The 18158-nt window shown below is 38.2% G+C and overlaps 1 protein-coding gene across 2 annotated transcripts; it reads left to right on the top strand.

Annotated features, from left to right (window-relative positions):
• Positions 1-103: 103 nt before the first annotated feature.
• LOC137401176 (general transcription factor IIH subunit 2-like) lies at positions 104-18129 on the top strand. Of its 2 annotated transcripts, XM_068087556.1 has the most exons (13): positions 104-288; positions 7144-7255; positions 7643-7729; positions 8166-8271; positions 9445-9578; positions 13089-13239; positions 13924-14000; positions 14747-14832; positions 15367-15470; positions 15821-15923; positions 17403-17423; positions 17852-17891; positions 17989-18129. In XM_068087556.1, exons 1-13 carry the CDS (start codon positions 191-193, stop codon positions 18100-18102), a joined length of 1233 nt encoding a protein of 410 aa, XP_067943657.1. In that variant the 5' UTR covers positions 104-190; the 3' UTR covers positions 18103-18129. The 2 variants fall into 2 exon arrangements, with proteins under 2 accessions (XP_067943657.1, XP_067943658.1); XM_068087557.1 differs by lacking the exon at positions 17403-17423.
• The last annotated feature ends 29 nt before the right edge of the window (positions 18130-18158 follow it).

Raw genomic sequence — 18158 nt, 5'->3', positions numbered from 1 at the left:
TTATTGGTTGTCAAGAGCCGAGCCAAATTTTTATTGGCAAATGCAAATGGCAAAGGTCATCGAAAGCGCGAACCCATTCCGAATTTTCTTATGTCCAAAGCCGCGCTAGACCCACCGAGTACACCCGTATCACTGCTGACTATTAGCATTGTAACATTTTCGTTTGTGCTGTTTTTGCTAATGGTCCGTCATGTCTATGTACAAAACTACTAACAATGTTGGCGATGATTTAGAACCGAGCACTAGTGATGCGAATTACAGATGGGAAACTGGATACGAAAAGACCTGGTGTGTATTAAATAAGTTTTACATACGATACCGTTCATTGTAAAAATCAGATTTATTTGGATTTGGTATAATGAGGAAAATACTAATTTTTAAGATACTCAACATGTGTTTTTGTGAACTCATAGTTAAATCAAGTTACGTTCATTGCATTTGAATTACAAAACAAATCTGAATAAAATATAACTCCTAAACGACAAAGACAACTAATGTATACCATGTTTATAGCTAGGCTTGTTTTCAAATACCTCGAAAAATAGCCTGACTAAAATTAAAAGTTAAATTTTGCAATGGAGAGCAAAAGAATTCTATTGTATGAAGCCATATGGTCTTACTTGATTATCAGTCCGCAAGTTGCTCGACTTAGGCAAGGGCCGACTCAGGATGCCTCCTAGTCTAATCGTAGCCTTCGCTCTAGTCTCTCTCCAGCTCTCTCATCAAACCACAAACACTATCTGTCCCTCCTTTGTCTGACCTTTTCATTCCGTGATGTCATGAATATAAATAACAATTCCTGTCTAGAATTCTCTTACACCTTCCCCCGAGATTTATCCAAATCTTTATACCGTAAGTGTCGGCACACCATGGAGGAGAGGCGGAAATTCAAAACTAGCAAAATGACAAGGTTAACAACATAAAAGTCAGTGAGTATAGAAACATGGACATTATTTACAAAACAAGGCATCAAACGCAAATACGCCTATTACAAATCGAATCCATCTGGAGGTTTTACAACTCTCTTAGCTTGCGTCCGATGGTTTTGTACACTTTGACGATGAGTACTAGAGGAGGCAAGTGTTGGCTGAGACTGACCGTCGAAACCGGTTGATCCACCGAATTCTATGGGCTTTCGAGCAAGTGCCGGAGTTAGTGCAGGTGGAGAGCAACCGCTTTCTGAGGGAGATGATTGCTAACCAATCTTCTTCACTTGAGGAGTCTGTAATCGTAGAGGTGCAGAAGTAGGCGCATCTAGCACCGGCGACTGTCGAGGTCCAGTCTTTGTGAAGTTCTTTCTCTTAGGCATAGTGGTTACCTGACTGGTGCTCGCTTCACTTCCAGTGTTCAGTGTCGGATTAGAAGACTCTTCTCTTGACATATGTTCAGATGGGGACGACTCGATGCGATTATTGATCTGCACTAGTTTTCTGTTCCTGCGCAGCACGGCTCCATTGTTTTCAATGCAACTTCTCTAGCTCAACTTCTCTACCTGAAAACGTCATCACAATAGCCCTTGAAGATTTAGCTGAGGGGTAATTGAAAACCACCAAAGCTCCGATAAGCACTGGGCCCTGTTCAACCGCCCTGTGTTACTGATTGAACTTATGAGCCTGCTTACCTCCGTAATCAGCTTCATAAGCACAAAACTTCTTTACGTTCACTGGACTGTTGTCGAGATAGCCTTATGAATTCATACCTCTTCCCATGAGCAGCTTGGCAGGGGTATAGCCATTCTGCAAAGGACTGTCATTATAACGCATAATAGCAGATTCAATCTCAACATTTTTCGCTACATGCTTTTTGAGTGCTTGCACTCCTCTTTTTGCATAGCCATTTGCTTGAGGGTTTCTAGGGGAACTGGTTCGATGAATAGTATCCCATTTCTCCATGAGTTGAGCGAAGTTTTCAGAAATAAACTATGGACTGTGATCTGATACAATGATGTGTGGTACACCTAATGCACATATGACCTTGTCGCCAATTCTGCACAGATCTGAATATCCCAACTTTTCAGCGACCATGAACTGACTATAATAGTTACTAATAACTAAATACTCACTGCTTCTATCATCAACGGTGGAGAAATTTATTGCAAGCTGCCACCATGGTCTTTCGGGAAGGGGAGTAGGATCAATGGCTCAGTGGGTATTTTTCTAAAGTGAAGGCATGTGTTGCAGCACTTTACCATCTCTCTGATGTTCTGAGACATCCCTGGCCACCAAATCATTTTCTGGGCTTTTTTGAGACAAAGGTTCCTCCTCAGATGCCCTTTATGAGTGTCATACAGAACCCTCTCCCGTTCACCCAGGAGTATATACAATCTGTTGTAATAAAATAGCAATCCTCCAATGACAGTAATTTTCTCTTTGAATGAATTATACTTAAGACATTAAGGCAGATCACGGTAGTTTGGCCAGCCATTCTAAATATATATTATCAACTGACTAGCTATGGGTCTGTTGAGAGGGCAACCTTGACTACTTTTCTCTTGGCTCGAGATATCTTCCATAGCTCGAGGAGCAGGAGCTCTTCCATCACTTCCTGAATGAGTAGAGGCTCTGGTGCTGACACTCGTTCTGTTTCTGCTAGGGCTTTGCTCAGGGCATCAGCAAATATCAACTTTCCTTCAGAGACGTATGTGACATCATATGAACACGGATGGAGTGTTTATACAGTTCTTTCTCCGCCAGGATTGTCACCAGGGGTTTATGGTCAGTTTTGATTTTGAAGTCGAAGCCAGCTAGTTACTAGTAGAATTTTTTCGTTGCCCAACACATGGCCAGAGCTTCTTTTTCTATTTGGGCACACTGCTTTTCTGTGTTCATAAGGGCCCACGATGCCAAGGCTATAGGCTTGAAGCCATCAGCAGTTTTCTAGAACATAGCTGCTCCCAAACCATTGAAGGACGCATCGGTAAAAAGCCAGGTTTTGGCCTCCATATTAAATAGGACTAACACCAGGAATTAGAAGATCTTCTGCTTCAGCACTTCAAATTCTTCGGTCATCCCAGATGTCCAATACCAATCATCTTTCGGTTTCAGGAGAGATCTCATCTTGACAGCGTCATCCTCTAGAGTAGATATAAACTTACCTGGATAATTAACCATACCAAGTTACCAAAGAATCTTTTCAAGCCTTTCCTGTTTTTTTGGGATAGATAAATCCTGTATGGCTAATACTTTTCCTGGATCTGCATGTATCCCCAATTTCTCAATAATGTGACTCAGAAAGGTGACACGAGTCTGGAAAAACTTGCACTTTGTCTCGTTTAAAGTGATGCATGCCGAAGCCAAATAAGATAGGACCTCTTTCACTTTACTGCTGGGCTTTTTTCAGTCACAGTAGGAATTAATATGTCATCCATCTGACACAAAACACCTTCAATACCTTCCAGGGCCTTCTGCATCTCTCTCTGAAATATTTTAGATTCGGATAAGCTGCTAAATGGTAGATGCGTGCAGAAAAACCTACTAAACGGTGTGATAAAAGTAGTCAGTTTCTGTGAACTTTCATCTAACCGAAGCTGCCAGTATCTGCAGTGTGCATCTAATATCGAGAATACTCATGATACACCCAGGCTGGCTGTTGTCTTATCAGTGGCTGGAAGTGGGTGATATGCCCTCTCCGCTGCTTTATTCAAGCAGGTGAAATCTATGTATACTGTGATTTTCCCATCTTTCTTTGGTACCACGATACAAGGAGCGTACTAGTTTATGGGCTCCTCTATCCTCTGAATGACTCTGATCCTCTTCGCTCTGTGGAGCTTCTCTGCAGAGGCTGTCGCTATCCTTCTGGGAGTCGATTGAGCGAATAGGGTTAATTGTTTTTCAGCTGAATATGAACTTTGGATCTCTTGGTACCTAAGCATGAGAACAATGACGGCGACTTATCTTTCCAACCTGTTGAGGAGACCTCTGAGACTTCAGATACTCTGAGAATGCCCAGCCGTTTGATGGCCGGCTTGGCTAATAGTGGTTTGGCTAGCTCCTCAATAACGTATACATTATTTTTGTGGCATGTTCCTTCATTAGACAATTCCACGATAGCCACTTTAATTACTGTAGGCTTAGCATTCCCAGCGCCGAAAAATTCTCGAGTCATAAATGTCAGTTTCAAACCAAGATCATCGCAGACACTAATTGGTATGGTGGAGACTGCAGCACCAGAGTGTACTTTAAATTTCACCTTTTTAGTGTTTACCTGTAACTCTATGTACAAGGCATTTTTGGTCTCCGAAATCTTGCCCATGTGATTTACCCGGCTCAGTCATTGGGAACTCCCTAAGAACAAACTCTCTAATCTATCGTCATTTTCTTCCAGTTTGAGTACTTGCTTGGCTCCTATTCACATTTTTGCCCAGTGATTTGTTTTCTTACATTTGTTGCAGCCCAAACTTTTTGCCAGGCAGCGACCACCAAAATGTTTCCACTTTCCACAATTTGAGCACTGGTTGTCCTTCGCGTTACTGCTCTTGTTTTCCTCAGTGCCTGTCATTTGTTTAGACAATCCGGCATTTTACTGTTGTACCGCATCCACATTCCCAGCATACTTCTCTTTACCGGGTCTCAGTGCACCGGATGTAGAAGCCATTGCAGCTGCATGCTCCTGATTTGACACATTGCTTCGCTTTTTGAATGCATAACTCAGTGTGAGATCAGGCCTATCTATAAGGTTTTTGCGGAGCTCGAGGTCACGCATCCCTATCACAATTCTGTCCCTGACTAGGTCATCTCGCATATCACCGTAATCGCCATTTTTACTCTGGACTTGGAGTTTTACTATAAGCTGGTGCAGAGATTGATCAGGTTGTTGCACCGTCTTATTAAACACTGAGCGTTCCAAAATAACATTTTTAACAGGCTTAAATATGTATTAAAAAATTCTATGCAATTGCCTAGAGTTTTCTCTTTGTCCTTGTCGATGGCACAAAGGTGAACTGATTGTATGCCGGTATAGAGTCACTACCCATGGTCATAAGCATTGGACCAATCTGTTCGTCTGCAGTAAGCTCTCCTAATTTCTTCACAATCACATACAGTGCACCCTCAGGATACGATATATAAGGGCTGTACATAGTAAAAATTAGTAACAAAATAGTATGTTAACCTTAGTAACTATAGTTAACTACAGTAACTTTATTGTATTTCATGGTTATAATCTGTAATAAAATGCAACATTATAATGTACCGTAGGTAGCTCTTACTTTCAAATAGGCGAACGTATAGCATCAACTTTGAATTCACCTCAAATAAGTTTAGCTTACCAAGCACACACACTCAAAGCTAAGTGTTAGTATGTATTTTTACCTATTTTACTGAATTTCAACTTTTTATCACCAAAATTTTATCACATTGCTTTCTGTCTTCACTTTCATTATAACTTTTGGCGAATCTCTTTAAAACTTTTTTAACCTAGCTCGGCAAAAAAGCCAAATGATGCTGTTGTCATAATAAAGTTGATTTTTGTTAGCAGGTTAAGAGAAGTTGTCTGACCACTGTGAAGAAATCGCAACTCTAACTTTGCTACCGATTTCAAAGGAAAATATTAACGTCTTACACACGAGAATTGCTGAACTGAGAGAAGTCATCGTGTCTCTTTCAGGCCTTGTGAAAATTTTTTTTGTCAAACAGCATTTCGGTGTGTTTATTATTTTGATGTACGTAATAAGCACACTGACTGCCAAATTCAAACTCGGGCTAAAATTTTGTTGAATTCGTATGGTGAAATAAGATTAATGCGGTGAGGGAAAAAATCATCATGCTCCACTTCATAAGGTGAAAATTTCATGTATCAGAGTAATCGTATCTTGAAGGTGCACTGTATATTAAATTGCTCTTTAAGAATTCTCCAAGCAGTGGCCAGGTTGCCAGAGGAAAAATCCAGGGGCTTGACAAACTTTTCAGACTTGGTTTCACCACTAGCAGACATACTTTATACTGTTATACTGGCAGCGCACCACAATCAAGAAGATATGAGGGGTTGTGGTTAACAGGCAACAAATTAGTTAACACCGAAATATAAAAAAATGGCGGAACCATTCACTATTGGTCGTAAGTGTTAATGGGGCCGAAATTCCAGGAAACATTACTCACAACAATTGAGTTCGCACTCTTCCTGCAACCTTTAGGCCTCAACGCAAACAGCTTCCAGCGAATCTATGCCCTCTCATGAACTCGCTGTATTGTGAAATACTGTTACACAAAAACGTTTTACACGATAAAGCCTGTAGGTTTGGTATATTCTGACACCGTATGAAGCTATATGGTCTTACTTGATTGTCAGTCTGCAAGTTGCTCATCTTCCGCAAGAGCCGACTCAGGATGTCTCCGATATAATTGTAGCCTTCACTCCAGCCTTTCTCCAGCACTCTCAACAAACCGCAAACACTTTCCATCTCTCTTTTGTCCTTGACCTCTTCATTCCGTGATGTCAAAAATATAAATGGGAATTCCTGTCTGGAGTTGGCGTCTGGATCCCCTTACATATTGCAGAAAGAATAGAAATGAATTTTTTTTACCAGTTTTTATCAATTTCAGTGAAAGTTATAAAGCGCTGTTTTTGTGATTCCCTATACTTGGCTTTTATTTGATGATACTGTCTAATCAAGTTTGCATTCATCTTTTTAACTTTGATACTGAACCTAAATTTTTTTCATTTGTGCCGACACACTCGCTAGATATATCATATTTCTATTAAATTTGACTTTACCAAATTGGGAGCTACTTCTTTCCTACCGAAGATGTTTTCCTTCAAAAAGTCGCTGTAGATATTTAAGGTTATAATTGTGACTCAATGAAATTTGCTAGCAGTAAGAATGATGTAAGACTGAATTATCATTTGTAATGTATATGATAATGTCTAGTAGGTCATAAGGGGACTCACTAGTAGAGCCGATCAATTCATATTAGAAGTTTTATTTTCTGGTTAAACCAATTTACAAATTGAAGATTTTTTCTATTATTAGATTTTCTCGATCTAATAGGTGTGTAGGACCTCCCCGGTTAGCCAACACTCTAGACCACTTACCCAGCTAAACCTATCAAAACCTATCACGGGCCGTGCTGTCTAAAACTCATTCCCCAGAGATTGTTTGATAATTTTTTCTACAAATTTGCGAAGATTTCTCAATGTCTGTTGTAGGGAGGCTATAACGGAAGATCAAGATGGAACGCTACATGCCAGTGTCGCTGAAATTCAACGAGCTAGAAAACGCCTTCGTGCAAGTCGAGTACCAAACACCAAGCTCGGCATGGTCAGTTATACAAAATCATATAGGTAATTTATTGTGTTTTATTTATAGTAGAATAAAGTATGACATTCTTGTACTTTGGCACTGCTGGTGATTTTGTGCTGATTTATACAGAAATATTTATGCAGAAATACATATTTGTATTTCATACATCAAAAATGGGAAAAACCTACTTGCCTTTTACTTTATAGTAGCTGTACGCTTTCAATTGATTGGAGATATACTGATAGGCTGTACATCATCGTCACAAATTATGTACACAAAGTCAGCTAGATGTGTATTATAGCGGTTTTTCAACTACATTAGTATATTTGGATTTTTAGACAGATTTTTTGGTAGCAGAAATGAAATTTATTTAATTCCTTAAAATTGGTTGTCGGATGATTGCAGATGAGACACACTTTTATTATATTAGATGGTTCTAGCTCTATGGCTGACAAAGATCTTCACCCTACGAGGTGGCACTCGGCTTTAAAGGTGAGCTCACCTACTTAATAAGACTTGCTTGCATCTCCCTTCATCGGGGACAAATGATAAGGTTGCCCTCTTTAAAATGGCTAGCAGAGTTTGGGTTGGCATTTCTAAGCACTAGCGCTGACTCAGTAATGTGATGAGCCTGACTCATAACATGTTATGCTAAGTCAGCGATTATGTCACGCTCACTGATTTCTCATGTGGTTTGTATTAGTTACTGTTAGTCACTGTTGATAGTCTCTGTTGTCAGTTGCTGCCAATATCGATGGTTGGTACTCGCTGTTGTCTGTCACTGGTAGCCGTGGTTAATGTTTATGGTTTCATGCCGCTGTTGATAGTCATTACTGAATGTCACTGTTGTCAGTCGCTGTCGAAAGTGACTGTTGATAGTCATTATTGTGAGTTGCTGTCTATGGCTGATATTTATTATCTACTGCAGTTGTGCGAGCTCTTCATAGACTCCTACTTTGATCAGAATCCGATAAGCCAACTCGGGATTGTAACTTCTAGTAAGAAAAGAGCTGAGAAGGTGGCAGAGCTTGGAGGTGAGGCTATTGCATTCTGTTGCTATTTGTTTATGATGTAAGGATTTTGTGCTAAATTCAGCTTGAATATCACTGGCATCACATGCCTACATACATTGCTCTCTTATTCATTGTATTGATGAGTCAGCGCTTGGAGAGTTGAATACTTACCTATACCTATAGAATACTTACTATGTACATCTACTTGACCTCTAACCTCATGTTCTTAGTTTCTCTTGCGTGAGATTGTAAACTTGATATTAAAGAAGTTTTTTTCTGTTGTAATAACTCCTTCGCTGCCAAATTAATCTTATAACCTCAAAATTAAATATGTGGTAAAACTCTTATATTTGACAAGGATGTATATAAATTGTCATAACGTTTGAACCACACAATCCATAACAAAGTTTAGATACCAAATTAATCAGCATAAAGTTTCACATCAACAGGGCTACAAGATAAGAACAGGGCTACAAATGTGTTACAGAATGCTCGAATACTTTTTCAGCCATTTTTCTACCACTGTGAGCATATTCTGAGTCGGACAAGACATCAATTTTATTATACCTTCTGGCGTTATTATACCTTATGGCGTTATTATAGCTTAGGGCGTTATTATAGCTTAGGGCGTTATTATAGCTTACGGCGTTATTATAGGTTAAGGCGTTATTATACCTTATGGCGTTATTATAGCTTATGGCGTTATTATATCTTATGGCGTTATTATAGCTTACGGCGTTATTATAGCTTATGGCGTTATTATAGCTTACGGCGTTATTATAACTTACGGCGTTATTATAGCTTACGGCGTTATTATAGCTTACGGCGTTATTATAGCTTACGGCGTTATTATAGCTTACGGCGTTATTATAGCTTACGGCGTTATTATAGCTTACGGCGTTATTATAGCTTACGGCGTTATTATAGCTTACGGCGTTATTATAGCTTACGGCATTATTATGACTGCTAAATTCTCAGTAGTACTATTGTTCAATAAAAATCACCAAAACTCCATTCATCTTCAATTAGTGAAACCTCCATAGCCGTAATATGTCTGACAAGACTGGTCATAGCGAAGACGACATTGTGAAAAAAATGTTTCATTTATTATTTGCCTATAATACAGTGTTAGTTGTTCAGGTCATTATTTTGTGTCATTAACTTTCCTGTATCTAAAGCTGCCTTGACTCATAGGAAACCCAGAGAGATTGAACAGCTGCATAGAGAAGCTAAGAAAGGCGGAATGTACCGGGGAATTCTCTCTGCAAAACAGCCTCGAGCTCGCCTATCATACACTCAAGCATGTGCCTGCACACACCAGTAAGGAGGTAAATGGAAACTGTGATGGGTCGGCTAGGATAGATGAGAGTTGTGAACTCTTGTATATTAATTCTAGTACAGTGCACCCTCGTGAAAAAATCATATGTAGGGTTATAGAAACCGTAGTAATTATATAATGCTGACATCCTCTGGTAAAAATCATCAAAATTTTTATCTAATTGCTGTACATATTAACTAGAAATTCCACTGTCATACAGCCCACGACCAAAGTGATATTGGAAAAAAGAAAGGGTACTGATGGTTGAGAAATGCAATATTAGCAGTCAAATGGCACTGCAGTGCAATAGGATAACTGCAATGGTAGCTGTAATGTAGTGGGTGTTATGTGCAACAAACAGCAATAATGAAAGGAAAAGATTATATGTTTATATCTCTCCCCCTGCAATAGGAGAAATGCAATATTGGCCAATATCAGAAGTAAAATGCACTGATATTATTAGAATAACCAACATTATTAATATAGTAATAATATAAAACCAATGCACAATTCTGTTTACATTTCAAAACGTCATAGCTAACAATATCAAGAAGTATCAAAAAGAATATCCAAACGTAGTAATAGTAATACAGTAATAATAGAAAACCAATGCACAATTTTGTTTACATTTTAAAACGTCATAGCTAACAATATCAAGAAGTATCAAGACGAGTATCCAAACTTATAATTAAATATCGTAATCTCATAAAAATTGTTAGAAAAAAATATCATCGTCATTTCCTTTACTTACACTGCGTTGGACATCAGTTAGAATACCAAAGTACTCAAATGTGTCTGAAATGTCAGTTAATTTGAAACCGGCAAAAATGAAACGATTTCAGTACTCCTATGTTAATTACCGAAACCTTCGGCAATCCGACAATGCTATAGACTGGTGAAAAGTGCATGTTATTTTTTCGTGAACTGCGCACAACTTAATCGTTCTATTCTTTGTCGCTCGGCGTTTCAATTTCCGGTCTTAAATTTTATAAAAGTGAGGCTTAGCAAGTTTTAATAACGATTTTCGTCCAAATAAATCTGTCTATTTGTGTATAATCCGATCAGATGGGTAAGTTTTAAGATAATAACGACGGTTTACAAAGACTTGGTAACATATTTAAATAGGTTTGTATGTGTTTTGTATCGTTATTATACTTTAACGACTCTACAAAACGATGGTTGAATTTGTTGATGAAATTTTGATACAAGGGTTCGTCTCATTGTTGATGAATAATTTTCGGGAGTTGTGTGCACATGTGCATTTATCATAAATATCCCAACCAATCGCTTCGCTCTGTTTGCTCGTGGGAAAATTAGTAACAAAATAGTATGTTAACCTTAGTAACTATAGTAACTACAGCAACTTTATTGTATTTAGTGGTTATGATCTGCAATAAAATGTAACATTATAATGTACTATAGGGAGTTCTTACCTTCAAGACAGACGTACATAGATGTATGACATTAAATTTGAATACACGCACGCGCGCAGCTAAGTTTTAGTATGTATTTTTAACTATTTTACTGAATTTCAACTTTTTACCACTTAAATTTTATTACTAATTCGTTTCTGTCTTTGCTTTCACTGTAACCTTTACCTAACCTGTTTAAAATATTTTTCAACCGAATTAGGCAAGAAAACCCAAACTATTGTGTTTTTGTAATGAAGTGGATTTTGTTAGCAGGTTACTTAAGTTGTCTGACCACTAGACTTTTGGTATGAAGGGAATCGCAACTCCAACTTTGCTACTGCTTTTAAAGGGAAAATGTTACTGTTTTACACACGAGAATTGTTGAACTCGGAGAAATCGGTCATCGTGTCTCTTTCAGGCACTGTGAAAATATTTTCGACGAACAGCATTTTGGTGTCTTTATTATTTGGACACACGTAATAAGCACACCGACAGCCAAATTTGAACTCGAGCAAAAATTTGGTAGAATTCATATGGTGAAAAAAGATTTGTATGGTGAGGTGAAAAAATCATCATGTTCCACTTTGTAAGGGGAAAAATGTATATTAGGGTAATCGTATCCTGAGGGTGCACTGTAGTTCTAGGATATTGACAAAGTCTACGCTTCCTTATGAAAAGTATTACAGGGCAAGCAACTTTACTTTAATCAAGAGTAATGTCTTTGTCAAATAATTAATAATTGATTGACACACTGGCAGTGAGCAGTTATAATTGATTGACACACTGGCAGTGAGCAGTTATAATTGATTGACACACTAGCAGTGAGCAGTTATAATTGATTGACACACTAGCAGTGAGCAGTTATAATTGATTGACACACTGGCAGTGAGCAGTTATAATTGATTGACACACTAGCAGTGAGCAGTTATAATTGATTGACACACTGGCAGTGAGCAGTTATAATTGATTGACACACTGGCGCTTTAGCAGACAATCAGGTCAATGACAAGTGCGACATCATGTCCTGTTACTCTACTTGACCTACTAAAAATTTAATGCTTTAGGCGCCGTTTTTTGTTGTCTGAGGCTTTCGAATATTTTCCTTTCAAATAGTGTGTGTCATACTAGGCTATTTAAAAGATTTGTATTACTATGATGTAAAACAAATCTTAGCAGAAGTATGAAGTTGGAGTTCTGTCATTTACATAACTCTCTGGATGCGAATTGCTAAGGAATAGAACTCTATTGTGTGTCATTGTCTATTAGTTTGAGTAATTTTATAGCTATTACAGTAATTCAGGATTTGAAAAATTTGATTATGATTGATCAAACTTATTTAAATAATACAATAACAGCTCATGCAAAATCTATTTGTGGCTGCTCTGCAAATATAAAACAGCGATTTTTCAATTTACTTTTGTATAAACATAAATAGAAATCTGTAATTTTTTTTGTGTAAATCCAAGCATGAAAAAGTAATCAAGATTTTTTGTTAATTTTTTTGTGTCACGTCGCCTTTAAGCTTGTTTGTAATAGGAATAATAATCATACTATGATAGGTACAATTCATTTTGTCTTGAATAGTCTAGATAGGATTCATGTTATATGTCATGATATATATAATTGAAGAATGGAAATATAGACAACTGATGTAATCCTGGGAAGTATAATAATATATAATATAGAGATATATATATGTACAATTACTAGTCTTAATTTATTTATGAAATAATTTGTACAAATTACAATGCATGTCAGTTATTTTTTTATTGAACAAATGATAAAGTTTTAGGTAATGCAATTATTTAGATTCCATCAACTTTATGACGGAAAGAAAAACCTGAATGGTCAGATATAATTGCAATAAAAAAGGGAGTGTCACCCAAATAGACCTTTTATTTTATCTAACCTTTGTTACAACTATACCCTCTGATCCCTTTGACACTATCAGTATACTCTGCCTCCTGGTAGTAAAATACAGTTGGGGTAAAAAACTAAATGTCATTCCGCAAGTTGATGAATATGCAAGCATTAAACAAAAGCATAAATCTCATGTGTAAATTCTGTTGGTAGTTGTTTTCTCTTATATTCTACAGTTGTTATTCCAGGTGATAGTCATCATGGGAAGTTTGACAACATGTGATCCGAGTGATATTCAAGGTACTATCAGCGCTCTGTCTCAGAATGCTGTCAAGTGCTCTGTGATCGGATTAGCCGCTGAAGTTAGGATTTGTAAAGAGCTCTGCACCAAGACCTCAGGTTCCGTATATGCCTGCCGTTTGATGGCTACATCTATGTAGTCTATTTTGTAATATGAGATGCCCACATCGTCTCAAAAGGTTTATTTAGTAGTTGATCTTTAGTTGATAGTAGTTGCTGTCTGATCAAAGAATATCTGAACGCTAGTTCGTCTCGTATGTTATGCGTATACTATTTAGAGCCGTCGGGCCTAGTGGTCTAGAGCGCCTGACCTTTGAGTTCAATTTCCAAAAACGACTACTGGTGGTAACATGTAATGACATCCAACGTTAAATTGCTTTTTACAACTGAGCGTGTCTCCAGTTGTCGAGGTTTCCTTGCCACCGGGCTCAGACGTGTCCAGCCAAGATCACAGGGCCATTGCTTGTCCAACAATGCTCTTAAAAACACGCACACAGCCTCTGCTTGCAGGTAGCTAAGCAGACATACTTGATCTTTGAGGGATTGCTCACACAGACACATATAGTCTATATACGTATATATACTATGCATATAGACGTATATACACTTTCTACTATATGTATATTGTATACTATAGTGAACGCAGTACCAGAGTAGAGTGGATTTTTCGATCATTACCGCAGGTTCAGCTCTCTTTACTAATTCACCAAGGAATGAATTTACCATGTTCAATACATCGGTCATGCACTGGGATTGCTTATATCTAAAACCTTTCATTTGCAGGAAGTTATGGAATTATATTGGATGAGAGCCATTTTAAAGATTTGCTCAATGCCCACGCTCTACCACAAGCCAGTGCTGTAAGTAGAGTCTGTCTGCTAGCAGTAGTGACGCAGTAGCTTATTTTTACCTGCTGGTTTTGCTCTGTCACTTTTATTCACAGATCTGCAGTTTTCCACATTTTATTCTATCTCACAGAAAAAAAATTTATAGAGCCTAAATGAAGTAAATATTAAAGTAAAATATTTCATCAGGAGTTGTCTCACTTCTTCATTCCAAGTATATTTGGGATTAGCGTGAGCTTAACCAAAACAAAGTACTCTTCTTATTTTTTCATCAGATTTAACAATTTAATTTAAGACAATCAGGTAATTATATTTATAAGATGTGATTTAATAGTTGAATAATTTTATTACTTGGAACTTTTTATCATTTGTTTGACATCTTTATGATCTTGATGCATACATTTCACTAGTGGAATAATGCTGGTGTAAATCTTCTCTTAGCAGAGTGCGTGGCATGTACATTATCTTGCAGTGTATAATATGACTTATACAAGTACATTATATCACATTGTGCGTGCATGCGCGCTTGTGTGTGCATGCATGTATGTAGTTTTGCACTGTACTAGTGCCAATGCAGACTGTAGCTTGTTATAATGTTAACGAGTGCTCACTGCCATTACAGGAACAGAAAATAATTCAGTGTAGTCAACTATCAGTTGCTAAGCCAGTCCTTGCGGCTATTTTCAGGGTTACTAAATTTGATTGAGCTTGTCTATTGAAAGCTAGTCCTTTATGTGGCTCATTTCCTTCTTCCTCTTTAGACTAACGTAGAGTCATCACTCATTAAAATGGGATTTCCTAGTCACTACAGCATCACTGGCAAGGAGAAGCCATCCATGTGTGTCTGGTATGTATCACACTTCCCTATAAAATAGATTTATACGGGCCTGCCAGAAATGGGACGGTATGTCTATTCTATAAATAGCTTTGGATGGAGATAGAAGGATGTTGATTGAGAATGTAGTTTTGGCCATAGTTGTAAGTTCATCATTATAATTTGACTATTACCAACTCTTTTTGCTATCAGAATTTGTTATTAACTAAGTTTTTATTCCGTGATAGTGCAGCGACTCACCCCTATATAGCACTGCAATGCCATCATGGAAGTCGCCGTGTCGCTCTCATTCCGTTGAGATTCAGTGTCGCTGTTCCATCTTTGTGCCATGGAAACGACCTTATCGACTTGTGCGCCCATTGGTCTGTAAAAAGGTCTTTAAATGGCGGTGCACAAGCATCTATGGAATTGATCAATCAATGCCTATGGAACCCTGATATGTTTGTCAGCCCAGCGTCCAGAGTAGTCCAGAGTAGCGATTCAGTTCACTGTATGTAAACTTAGTCAATAATTCTACTTGCTCATTTTGCTTGTCACTCGTTTTAGTCATCAAGATTCAGCGGGTGGCTCTACACTGAGTAACAAAGGCTACATCTGTCCCCAGTGTCAGTCCAAGTACTGCGAATTACCTATTGAATGTCAAATATGTGGTAAGTTCAATACTACAATTGCAGTCTAAGTGAAATCTAAGGCTAGTTAAGTATGAAGAGTTAATGAATATGTAGTTTTAAGTCCAAGTTATTATTGTATACTAGTTTTGGTTTTGAGAGATTTATACAATAAAGGTAAGTTTAGGTTATTATTTTTTATTAGATAGGAAAATAAATTGATTTGCGATGTGAAGGATTCCAACCGATTGCAGAGCAGTTGACTAATTAGCATGACATTCAGAGAGCCGTTAGGAATTTCTTACATTTCCTCCTGCAATGAACAGATTATTCCTGCATAGCAAGAAAGTGATAAAAATGTTGTACGAATCTTGTCCTGTTCTCTTTTGTAGGATTAATACTTGTCTCAGCGCCGCACCTTGCTCGTTCCTACCATCACCTCTTTCCTATCCAACCATTTGAGGAACACACTTCTCTCCCACCTGAGCACTTAAGGTGAGTCACTAGAGCACCAACAGTCCGTGTTTGGTTTGTCCCACACGAGTTTGCTAGTACATACTGCTTATTAAATTGTGTTTATCAACTGATGCACTTTTTCCTGATCTGTTCCATAGCTATGGGGTAATTTTACCCTTCAGAAACTCTCTAGAGACATCATTTCGGGTTGTTGGATAAAAGTAAAGTTTTATAATAGAACTAAAGCATTGATTGAGTTTATCTTTACTTGTACGATGACTGCACTGTTAGCAAAATATATACACAGCTCAGATGCTTCCATCTCTGGCAAATCAATACTCTTAGCTTTAGCCCAGGTTGCTAAGAGATCTAGGTCTTCCAGTTTTTAAAGCTTTATATAGGTATATATAGGCGCTTACAGTAAAGCCTGGTTTCCATATGATAGCGCAAGGTGCGCAACAAGGCGCACGACGTCGTGTGTAGGCCGGCTGTGATGTGGAAACGTCAACGCACGACGATCGGGCGACATGCGTACGCCGATCGCAAGGATCCAACAGAATGGATCCTTGCGACGGGTGCGCGCAATGATGTATCCCACAATATACCGCTCAACCTTTTCAACCAATCCCACAATTCAAACGGAGGGCTGTTTTCTGAAGAAATCAGTTGCCCGTACGAAATAGTAAGCCTGGTTTTTATATGACAGCGCAAGGTCGCAACGGAGGGCTCTTTTCCGAAGAAATCGGTCTTCTGTACGAAAAAGTAAGGAAATCACCCATCCTGTCCAATGCAAGCATGGCGCCTACGCGCGCTATGGAATCACTGCATCGCTGCCTAAGCAATGCATTGCGCACGATGACTGGGCCGCGCACGATCATTGCGCTGTCATACGGAAATCAGGCTTGAGATGCCCTTCTTGTCACCGACCTCTAAAATGGCACTTAGTCTTGACTTATTCATGTGCTCTTTAACAAATTCAGCTACTCTTAATAGGATGCCCATGAGTAACCAGTTACCAGAGTAGCTCTTTAACATTTCATACCATACGCAAAACATTCCATCAGGTCTTGATGATAACTTTTTATCTTCTGTACTACCCATACTGAAAGTATTTTGTCAAATAGTTCATATTATGAATAGTTCTTAGTGTCAATTTTTAACAAATTTTTAACAATTTTAAACCTTTTTAACTGACCATAATCTACAAAGGCATAATCATACATAATCTCCTCCTTTAGACATAGTTTTGATTTTTTTAAGTTGCCTCAGATAGTTGAACTTGAAGTACAGGGAGTGCGTTTTATTTGCCCCCTTAATTGTAATAGCGAAATACTTCTAAAGCGTTTTGAATTGCTCACCATTTTTAGGATCGTATTTTAGGTACTCACTCACTCCTTCACACATAACCTATTGTTTTATAACATTTGTGGTGGAGATAACTGCCACTGCCAGTTTTAGTCTATCATCAGCTATAATAAAAGTATCTTAATGCTGACTGAAGAATGTCAATATTTCTAGAGCGAGTGACTCAAAATACCGGTGAGCTTTACTTGGTTCGCATATCTGTAGATGTGGTGGTTTGGAGTTCAGGCTTTAGGGGGTCTCTGGATTGAGTAGACTGCATTAGTTGTAATAATTATTTGAGCTTAACTCATCCTTGGTGACCGAATTGACATAGTATAGTTGTCTCCCCGCTTGCTTCTGTGTTACCGGCTACTGGGTCAAGGTTGATGTTGAGAGCCGATACTTATTTCGTTGCTATGAGGCATGCAATACAGCTGGAGGACGGCAGTTGAGCGATAGAAACTTTTTATTGCTATTTGATCATATCTTTGTTTCCCTATGATAATGATGCTAGACAAGATAATGGTGTTAGACTCCATTTTGTGCGTATTTTAAAGATTCATGAGTAAATCCTTCATGTTGAACCAGGCTTTTGTAATTGAAGTGAACGCTTGTGTTTGTAGGCATTGCGCTGGTTGTCTTACACTGTTAAAAGAACCACCGGTAAGTCGATCACTACCTGAATTACTCAACTGTCAAAGAGTTGTACATGTTCACAACTGATTGGCTCCCTAATGCCTAATAATCACTTATTTTTTAGATCTTTTGCTGCTCTTGCTGCCAGAACTTCTACTGTCTAGACTGTGATCTCTTTGTGCATGAAATGCTCCATTCCTGTCCAACTTGTAGCAGTGAGCGTGGAGAATCTGTTTGACCACAGGCTATTAACAGAAGTAATTACTCATGGAGCTCGTAATTTTAAAGCAATCT

This window comes from Watersipora subatra, chromosome 7, assembly GCF_963576615.1.
Source record: "Watersipora subatra chromosome 7, tzWatSuba1.1, whole genome shotgun sequence".
In the NCBI taxonomy this organism is placed as follows: domain Eukaryota; kingdom Metazoa; phylum Bryozoa; class Gymnolaemata; order Cheilostomatida; family Watersiporidae; genus Watersipora; species Watersipora subatra.
Note: the sequence above shows the minus strand (reverse complement) of the source record. Positions and strands in the feature narration are given on the sequence as shown.